This window comes from Copadichromis virginalis, linkage group LG19, assembly GCF_057382275.1.
Source record: "Copadichromis virginalis isolate Kocher_CV1m ecotype Utaka linkage group LG19, C_Virginalis_male_GT1.1, whole genome shotgun sequence".
NCBI lineage: Eukaryota > Metazoa > Chordata > Actinopteri > Cichliformes > Cichlidae > Copadichromis > Copadichromis virginalis.
This window is the reverse complement of record NC_140636.1, coordinates 29154709-29164775: the sequence shown is the minus strand read 5'-3', so window position 1 is coordinate 29164775 and position 10067 is coordinate 29154709. Positions and strand designations below refer to the sequence as shown.

The 10067-nt window shown below is 39.8% G+C and overlaps 2 protein-coding genes across 4 annotated transcripts; one reads left to right on the top strand and one right to left on the bottom strand.

Annotated features, from left to right (window-relative positions):
- Window positions 1–144: 144 nt before the first annotated feature.
- LOC146686390 (uncharacterized) lies at window positions 145–2200 on the bottom strand. 3 transcript variants are annotated; one of them, XM_085441516.1, is made up of 5 exons: window positions 1837–2200; window positions 1577–1632; window positions 1405–1479; window positions 1105–1197; window positions 145–1015 (listed from the first exon to the last, which is right to left on the bottom strand). In XM_085441516.1, the coding sequence occupies exons 1-5, from the start codon at window positions 1874–1876 to the stop codon at window positions 374–376; spliced, it is 906 nt and encodes a 301-aa protein (XP_085297642.1). In that variant the 5' UTR covers window positions 1877–2200; the 3' UTR covers window positions 145–373. The 3 variants fall into 3 exon arrangements, with proteins under 3 accessions (XP_085297642.1, XP_085297643.1, XP_085297644.1); XM_085441517.1 differs by having other exon boundaries at window positions 1577–1646; window positions 1837–1882; XM_085441518.1 differs by lacking the exons at window positions 1405–1479; window positions 1577–1632.
- Window positions 2201–3130: 930 nt separating this feature from the next.
- On the top strand, window positions 3131–10049 carry wdr20a (WD repeat domain 20a). Its single transcript, XM_085442238.1, has 4 exons — window positions 3131–3483; window positions 5404–5586; window positions 6020–7363; window positions 8926–10049. The coding sequence occupies exons 1-4, from the start codon at window positions 3220–3222 to the stop codon at window positions 8977–8979; spliced, it is 1845 nt and encodes a 614-aa protein (XP_085298364.1). The 5' UTR covers window positions 3131–3219; the 3' UTR covers window positions 8980–10049.
- The last annotated feature ends 18 nt before the right edge of the window (window positions 10050–10067 follow it).

Sequence of the window (10067 nt, the reverse complement as noted above, 5' to 3'; positions counted from 1 at the left end):
AAAGGCCATGTTTTGCTAAAACCCTTTAAGTAAAGCTAAAGGTTTGCACTTAAAATCACATTAACTGTTTGAGGTAACATTACATTGTTCAAATGCTTACTGACCTAACTGCAGACACTCATTGAACCTCCATGAACCACTGGAAACTTAAATATTTTACTTTATTCATTCATTTGGATTTAAGCAGCTCATTTGAACAAAAATTAGGTTTTGATGAGTCACCTGTGACTAAATTTTAAGCAAGTGATAACCAAATGCCACCTTAACGATCAGGAGGTGCTCAAAGTTAACTATTCATGAATAAACAGAGTGCAATTCCAAATAACTATTTACAGTATTTCAGTCCACCTTAAATCTCAACTGTTAAAGAACTCTAACATGGTTCAGATGCAGAATTGTTTCCTTCTTGTTCATCGTCCATGTTGAAGACACACTGCTTCTTCCTGTGTCCCAACTCAATCATGTCTGTTCCAGGGAGACTCAGCTTTCTCTTGTACAGAGATCCAAGGTTACACAAGCAGGGAGATCTCTCAGAGAAGCAACCCAGCATGTGAGATGAACTCCCCTCCACTGAGCTTTGAGGTTTAGGTGGGTGAAGTGTGGAGGATCTTGTAATACGCAAGCCTGAATCATCAAGCTGCAATTCCATATCAGAGATTTGTCTGTGTGTTACTGAATCAGTTACCCTTTCTTCTGGAAGATTTTTACAAGCATCCCTGTCACTGTTAGAGGGAAGAGTGTCCAGTTCGCAGACCAACCGGTCAGAGTCACTTCCACATTTCATCTGGACATCCAGAAGATTCGGCTGTTCTCTCAGACAGTCTCTCTTGTCATTTTTTGTCCCTTCTCTGAGGGCAACAGAAGCAGAGTGATTACAGATACATCGCCTGCTTCGGCCCGAGAGTCGACATCCTCCTTTTCCACCACCTTTTGCCTGCTGCCTCGATTGCCTGCTGGAGACATTGACATTTGACTCGTCAGAATCCTCAGAGCTCCCATCGTACGGGTCCAAATCCTACAATCATAACAAGTGCACACATTTTAATTCATGATCAGCAATGTGCATTTTCAACACAAATGGATGAATGAGAGGAGAGTGCATACCAAAGAATAACAGCCATGCCTTTCTGCAGGCTTAAGCGTTAATGGCAACGCCCTCCTTGAGGCACCACTCTCTGGTGCACTGCTCACACATCCCTAAACACAACCACCAGAGGTTCAACATCAATAAGTTGGCAGTTATTTTTACAAAGATCGGTGCATGTCTGGCTTTATATGTTAAATGATCACTAAAACTGTTTTTCCCCTACTATTTGAAAAATGCTTAAACTATACTATATACTTCCAAATTTGCTTATTATGTCAGTGTGCATGTATTGCCCAATTGATGAATTCAAGCAGTACCATGGTACTGGTGTCGGACCATCTTGGACTGATTTCAGAGTCAGAATCTGTGCTGGACTCCATGTTGCACATCTCCTAACAAAAAACAAAGGTCATACTAGTCCAACAGTATGCAAGTGGTCTAAGAAGAATGCAGAGCACCTGCAGATGGGCATTGGGTAAGTATTCTTACCATGTAATTTAAAGTAAGCTGGTCCATACTGCTGGGTGCTTGTCTATCAGTGCTGTCTGAATGTAGAAAACTATATGTAGGTTACATTGCAATAATGATTAAATCAAAAGACAGCCAATAACATATACAGGTGATTTATTTATTTTATTTATTTGGAAAAGATTGTGCACATGTTACGTTGACACCACAAATGAAAATGAATTAACTAGGAAAATACCACGTCTAAGGAGAAAAAACAATTAAATAGTAATCACTGATACCTGGAAGTGGACGTTGTGTTCTTCTTCTTCTGTGTGCCATGACATTTGGCGCGTGAAACAAATTTTCTTTGGAAATAACGCAAATAAGTCGAGATAAGATGGTCAGGAATGCTGGCAGCTTAATTAAAGAGCAGGTGCCTTGAATAAGAAACAGCCAAGTGTGGCCACAGTCAGGTGAGCAGTCTACACAACTGCACTGTCACAAGTTTTAAACACCACAGACTTTGCTAATTTCAAGATTGTGACAAAATAATACGTCCGGTTGTTGCTTTTTCAAAATAAAACGTGTACCGGTCCTGCGTTTTTTTAAGTTTTAAAGCTTATTCTAACTAAAATGTAAACATATATTTTTTTTGTATGAAATATATATTGTAAACTGTACTTTAAGAAAACAAAAACAGCAACTTGATCATAAGCTTAAACGTGTGGTTGATCGAGTAGTAACTTACTATATATTTATATATAAACAGTGCAAATATCTAAAACTTGTATTTTTTTATTTTTCAAAATGTATTTTTTTATTTTTTTTTAATACAATCAAGCCTAGTTTATGGGAGCTTGTTTCCGTCTCTGAAAAAAACTAAAAACAACAAAAATAAATAAATAACATAAATAAACCTCCTTCCATCAGGAAGGAGGTTCTGCAGCATCCGGTCCCGTACCAGCAGACTGAGAGACAGCTTTTTCCATCAGGCCATCAGACTGCTGAACACGTCATAGACACCTCACCTTAACTACTGGAACTTCAACATTATGTATTACTGTACAGTAATGCCACTGTTTTGAACATGTCTCAACTCTGTATATTTTTATATATTTATTTATTGTTTACTCTATTTAATTTGTAAAATATGTGTACACACACACACACACACACACACGTAGAAAAATATTTAGTATACACATCCAGAAATGCATATACTATTATATATTGTACATATATTTATTAGTTTCAGATGTAGCCATTCTTGTATTTTGCTTGTTTACATTATTGTATTTTGCACAACTCTGTTGCTTGTGAAGCTCGCACACAAGAATTTCACTCACATGTACTGTACCAATGTACCTGCACATGTGATGTGACAATAAAAGTGATTTGATTTGATTTTGATTTGATAAATAAACTTATTCCTGAGTATTTGAAATTTCGAGATATGTAAATGTTCACTCACGGGCGAAAATTAAAATCAAAATTAAAATCTGTGGCTGAATCAAACTTCTGTGTTAAGTTGATAATGCAAGGTCTTAGATAAAGCTGTCACAACTTGTTGAAACCAGTCGCATCCCTTCCACCAGTTCCACCGTGAGCCGTTGGGGGGAACGGGAGAGTCGGAACGGCCGCTCACATCCGTGCGTAAGATCCGGCCTGGGGGAAAGGGATGAATGTTAATTTCAAAGATGGCGGCGGAGGGAGGAGGGAAGGAGATGAACGAAATTAAAACTCAGTTCACCACTCGGGAAGGCGTCTACAAACTTCTCACTCACTCCGAATACAGCCGTCCTAATAGGGTGCCTTTCAATTCACAAGGCTCCAACCCCGTCAAGGTCTCTTTCGTGAACGTCAACGACCAGTCAGGCAACGGCGACAGGATCTGTTTCAATGTGGGCCGTGAGCTCTACTTCTACATCTACAAAGGCGTTAGAAAGGTAGCATGCTAATGTGGCTTATGCCTGAGGAAATTCGCTATGCTGCAAGTTAAAATGCCACAGTGCTGTGTGAGGTGTTGCAGGAGTTTAGGCGTGTCAAGTCACTCTGACAGGTGCTTGACTTTGAAATTAGCTGGCAGCTAGCTACTTAGCTCAAATCTAGCCTATTAGTTAGCTAGCCAGCGTAACTGGCTAACGTTAGCAAGCCAGTAGCTACCCCGAGGCCAGGGGCTAAAACTCCCGTCTCCTATCCGTCACTCTCTTTACACTTGATGGCGGGTTTTTGTAGTTTTGCAAATATCATGTTGGTGAAGTTGACCTACTGTAACGGTTCAAGTTGACAGAGCTTAAATGGTGTTTATAACGGGCTTGGTTTGTAATAAAACTGTCCGTGTCAGCATTGACAGATTTACGTTGCCACCCTTGACACCTGTAGAAGACCTTTTGACTGACAGATATCGACAATCACGGTGATGCGGATTCATGTGGCTAACTGCTGCCGTAATGGCACTCTGATTTTGGCTTAAGAATTCTTCTTGAGAGGCTGAGCTAATCAAACTGAGCTGATTTGGTATATTTTTGGTATTTAATAACAATCAATGGGCACATAGTGTTATTGTGATCTGCTACCCCATAGTTGAGCATAATGTGGAAATCACATAGCAATTAATATGAATACAGGTCTTCGCTGTCATTGAGTATCAAAATTAACTGTCCACGTTACTGTTGATAAAAAATATGTTGTCGCACCTTAATGTGGTTATTAACGGATACCTGATTTGACATCACAGATTGAATGAGCTCTTTGTTCAATTGAACCTGGGTATAAAAGCATTTTCCATATTTACACACAAACATGTCATGTGTAGCCATTTTTTTTTCAGAGGGAAATAGTTGTATCCTGGTTGAAGGTCTGCCATATATTTGAGCTGTTTGAAGCAATTGGGAAAAGGAAAAAACTCGTGTGACCTCAGGGTTTTTAATATGTGCAAGTTAACATAGTTAGAAAATGTTAAATGCCAGGTTACTACACAGTTGGCAATTACTTCAAGTCATATATTTTGGAAGGCTTGGTAAGTAAGAAATGTATTCTGATATATTGTAGCAGACATACTTTTTGAAAACAAAAAACACAAACTAGAAATGTACAGTAGCTAGAGTTGTACAGTAGCCATCACTGTTGGCACATACTGGTTTTTGGAAAACATCTGCATGTCAGCCCTCAAGCCAATGTGTAATACAGCAGGTATGTTTAGTTGTATTGTAACATGATGAAGTTTTCTTTCAGCCTTTGTTTCTGCCATTGTGAGGCAGAAGTCTTGTGATTTTGTACTTTTTAGTGGACTCTTGATCAAGACCTCCATTGACACGTTTGCTCTTTGAGGCAAGACAAAAACAGTCGCATGTCATGGAAATGGAGGAACCCCTGAGTCATCACCTTACCCTGAAAAGAATTTTCCGTTCTACCAGTTGTTCAAACTGTTAATCATTAACAAATTTAACTGTTGTGTTATATTAACTGTCTGCAATGTATTTACTGCAGCTTCTTTACAGTAGTATAATACTGTTTCCTTAAAATGGCTAAAACAACTGCTTTTTGATCAGTTTCTCTATAGAGAAAAGGCATGCCCTTGCTCTTCATGCTCTTCTGTGTGTTTTTCAATGTTTAGTATTTTGCTTCCAGGCACTTGTCTTATACGCGGTTCAAGATGCTTGATTTAAAACGCACTGCCTCAGTCTTAAAGGTTTGATAGTTTGATATAAAACACGGCACTCTCAGCTGCTATGGTTTATTACTGGTAGTGTGACTAAGTATAGACTTTGCCATGCAGTAGAGTAGTTGGGCATTTTAGATATTTGAAGGTTGCTGCAATCTGTATGCATTCATTCCCCCCTTGCAATCTCGGTCTCTGTTTTCAGGCCGCTGACTTGAGCAAGCCCATAGACAAGCGCATTTACAAGGGAACGCAGCCCACGTGTCATGACTTCAACCACCTCACAGCTACAGCAGAGAGCGTGTCCTTGCTGGTGGGTTTCTCAGCAGGACAGGTACAGCTCATTGACCCTATCAAGAAGGAGACAAGCAAGCTCTTCAATGAGGAGGTAAGTCTAAAGGACACAGGTTGGAATAACATCTATGTACTATTTTTGTAGTACTGTTTAAGGTTGCACCTTACCGTCACCGTACATATTTTTTTTTAGGAACCAGGAAGTGACAATATGGTGCTTGCATGTCATCCAATCCCACAGAATTGATTATCTTCTACTCCACAATTAATTTACAACTGATAAGATTTTTTGTGTGATTAATGCATTGATATTCTTATGTATTTAATGCATCTTAATGAAAAAAAAAGTCAAGTAAAAATTACTAATAACATTACCAAATGGCCCAAAGCTTGTTGTATTAAAAACTTAAAGCTTGTTGAGCATACCAACGTCAATTTTACTGTATTAAAATTATTATTTTTTGTCTTCCCCTTCTCTTCTGCTCTCTCCTGCCTCTCAAACCTCAACCTATTTTTTCTCCTGACAGAGATTAATAGACAAGTCCAGAGTAACATGTGTGAAATGGGTGCCAGGCTCAGAGAGTCTGTTTCTAGTGTCTCATGCCAGTGGGAATATGTACCTGTACAATGTGGAGCATACCTGCGGCACCACAGCGCCACACTACCAGCTACTCAAACAGGGAGAGAATTACTCTGTGCACACTTGCAAGAGTAAATCCACGAGGAACCCTCTCCTTAAATGGACTGTAGGAGAGGGAGCTCTGAATGAGTTTGCCTTCTCTCCAGATGGGAAGTTCCTCGCCTGTGTAAGCCAAGACGGCTTCCTACGGGTGTTCAACTTTGATGCTGTTGAGCTTCACGGCACCATGAAGAGCTATTTTGGTGGTTTGTTGTGCGTGTGCTGGAGCCCTGATGGAAAATATATAGTTGCGGGTGGAGAGGACGATCTAGTGACTGTGTGGTCGTTCTTGGACTGCAGGGTCATTGCTCGAGGTCACGGCCACAAGTCGTGGGTGAGTGTGGTGGCTTTTGACCATTACACCACAAGTGTGGAGGAGAGCGACCCGATGGAGTTCAGTGGCAGCGATGAGGACTTCCAGGATCAGATGATCCACTTTGGACGAGACCGGGCCAACAGTACACAGTCTCGACTTTCTAAGCGTAACTCCACAGACAGCCGGCCTGTTAGTGTTACATACCGGTTTGGCTCAGTGGGGCAGGACACTCAGCTGTGCCTATGGGACCTCACTGAGGACATCCTTTTCCCGCATCTTCCCCTCTCACGGACACGGACACATACTAATGTCATGAATGCTACCAGCCCTCCTGCAGGTGCTACAATAATCACTAACACCTCTAGTAACACTACTAATGGAAACAACAGTGGTGCCAATACTCCTGGCATTAACTCCATCGCTACTACTTTACCACGTTCCAACAGCCTTCCCCATTCTGCTGGCACCACAACAACGACGGCAAACAATACCAACAAAGCCAGCAGTGGCGGTGGAATCAGTAGTGGTATTATGGACAGCGCCATCGCTACAGGTGTGAGTAAGTTTGCTACACTGTCACTCCATGATCGGAAGGAGCGCCACCACGAGAAGGACCACAAACGCAACCACAGCATGGGTCACATCAGCAGCAAGAGTAGCGACAAGCTCAACCTGCTGACAAAAACCAAAACAGACCCTGCCAAGACTCTGGGCACTCTGCTGTGCCCGCGCATGGAGGACGTGCCCCTCCTCGAGCCCCTCATCTGTAAAAAAATAGCACACGAGAGACTGACTGTACTCATATTTTTAGAGGACTGTTTAGTGACTGCTTGTCAGGAGGGATTTATTTGCACATGGGCGAGGCCAGGCAAAGTGGTAAGTTCTTTTTAATGTAGGAAATGGGAGGAAATTTGAAATGATGGCGCTTATGAGTCGATAAAGCAGTTAAGAAACTAAACTTATTTTGAACGCATACGTTAAACTGTGGATATTTGGAATACGATTTATAGCTTTTATAGTCAAATTGCCACTGAAGTAATAAACATAAGTTATAAGACTTGGTTTAATGTACACCTGCTTTCCAATGCCCAAGTTTCAGTGGGAGAAAAAAAACATCCTATGCTATGACAATACAGTTTGTGGTTATATAATAAGATAGAATTTTCTGTGGACCTGTCAGGTGAAGGAAGACATAAGATGTATTCATTGGTTCGCCATAATGATCTCGCAATGCATAGCCAACAAGTCATTTGCATATGTGGTCACATTCAGAGGGTTATGGTTGGGTTCTTGTCATCAGATGCATTTCCCGTTCAGCAAGATGGTCAAATTTCATCAAGCTCAGACACTCTCAAATCTCGTGCACACTTGTTTTTGCTTTTTTCGTTTTTATCTCTTAGAGTTTTTATTTCCCATTAGCAAAGCAATGATCAAATCATGCAGGTGATATAAGCAGCTTCTCCGTTATTGCTAGTGCTGTCTGTTGATTTCTCCAGTTAAAATGACTTGCCATTAGTGACACTTACTTTGTTAATTCTGTAAAGGCTCCATTTAAGCTGTCTCTTGGTTAATGTGCTTTCTTCAGTCCACTGACTTTTTTGTGATGAAGACATTATCACTCTGCAACCACTATTTATGTTGATTTTTGTTGCCCAGAAGACAATTATCTATCAAATTAACATTTTGAGCAAGTGAATTTTGTGGTGTCGGTATGTTTGAGCTGTGATATCAGTTATCAACATTAGATCTTATTTTCAGGTTTGAGATGCAGGTTGTGAACAGGTTGGCTTAATCATTGTTAGTCTTCATTAAAGCTGCGACCAGTTTAGGCCAGCTGATCGGAGACCTAAACTGAAACTGTTTGGATTTGATAAACTGCTATTGAATCCCAACCCTGCTCATATTTCACCCTTTATGCTAATAGCTCTGTATTTGCCCAGGCTCTCTGCACTTCCCCACACGCTTACAGCAAAATATGTTTGTGCACACTTGCATATCCAGAATTGCACATATAGTCTGGAATATGCAGCATAACTAAAAGTCTACTTTGTATTGAAAAGACATATGGTTAAAAAATGCTTTAATGCTGAGGCTGTGGAAAAGTTATTTTTTTAATACAAAACCCACGGCTACAGAGAAGTGTGCTGTGTTAAGGATCCAGGTGCATTGTAATAAAATGTCAAATGTTCATAAAGGTCCCATCAGGAGGGTCATAAGGCTAGTTATAAAGTGAAGTGCCTTTATCGCGGATGTTATTACACCAAGCATTTATTTAAACCGCTGTGCACAGGCTCTTCATTTCTTGCATCGGTTGGAATATGGAAAGATGGGACGCATTTTCTAATGAGCTGTTTGTTGTTTGATTTTTTTTTTTTTCCTTTCTTTGCTTCAGTATGTGGACTTTCCCAATGCAAATCTCCTTGTTTTCCTTTTTTCAGGGTTTATTGTCATCCCAAAACCAAGCCAGCTCTCCCAGTGGAACAGTAGTATAGCCACAATATTTCTGCTGCTAAAGAACCCTGCAACCCAGAGTCTGATGCTGCTCTTCACCCTGCAAGCATTGCAAGTTTTCCTTTTCTTTTCTACCCCTCCCTCTCCCAGTTTTGTTAATGGCTTTTCTGTTGTTTTTTGTTTTATCACTCACTCGACCTAGAGAAGGAATGGAACAGGAAAAGGTGTGGTGCAATTGTGGACTATTGTGCTTTTGTTCTCGAGTTTTAATACATTTTAGAATTCTTTTTTTAAATCTTTTTTTTGTTTGTTTGTGCGTGTGTGTTTGCGTGCGTGTGCGCGCGTGTCAAATCTCATTAGGCTTTTCTGGAATTAATGCTTGGCTTTGTTAGATGCAAACCAGACAACTGTGGCTTGAGACTAAAGGGATAGTTCATTTAATTTTCATAATCATCTTTTTTATTTTAATGTTGTCATTTAACCCAACTTAGGGTTACTGACTAAAATATGAACTTTAGAAGAACTATCCTTTTATGACCAAGTGCGTAAGCATCTGAAATTTTTGCATCCATCCACATTCACCCACCACTTCTCTTTTCTTGAATAGAATCTCCCCGTTGATGACTTTGCACTGATTTTTGTTAGCTACTTTGTCGTTTTTTTGTTTTATAACTTCTCTAATGAAACAAAAAAAGAGAGTTGAGGATTGCCTGGTTCCACTTGGCTTTACCATCCTCAGTCTTGAATTCTGAATCTATATAGCTGGATGCTGCAATCATAGTCTTTTTAAAGAAAAAAAAAAAAGGTTTGCACTTAAATTAGTTTATAGAAGAATATGGCTTTACATTTTTTGGGTGTGCTCAGAACTCACAGATGGCTAACAGTAGGTCAAGAAAATGATAAAAAAATACAATTAAAACCTTTATCTATTGAGCATTTATTTTAATATTATTTCAGATTTAAATCTGCTCTGTATCATAATGTGTATATTGTAATTAATTGATTTGATGGGGGCCTAAGCAAACTACCATTACTCCAGTGGAAGTTTTGTCATTGATAGTTATATTTCTAAAGTATACATATTAATAATATTAAAATAATCTTGAATACACTGTTTGCCGTTTTCATT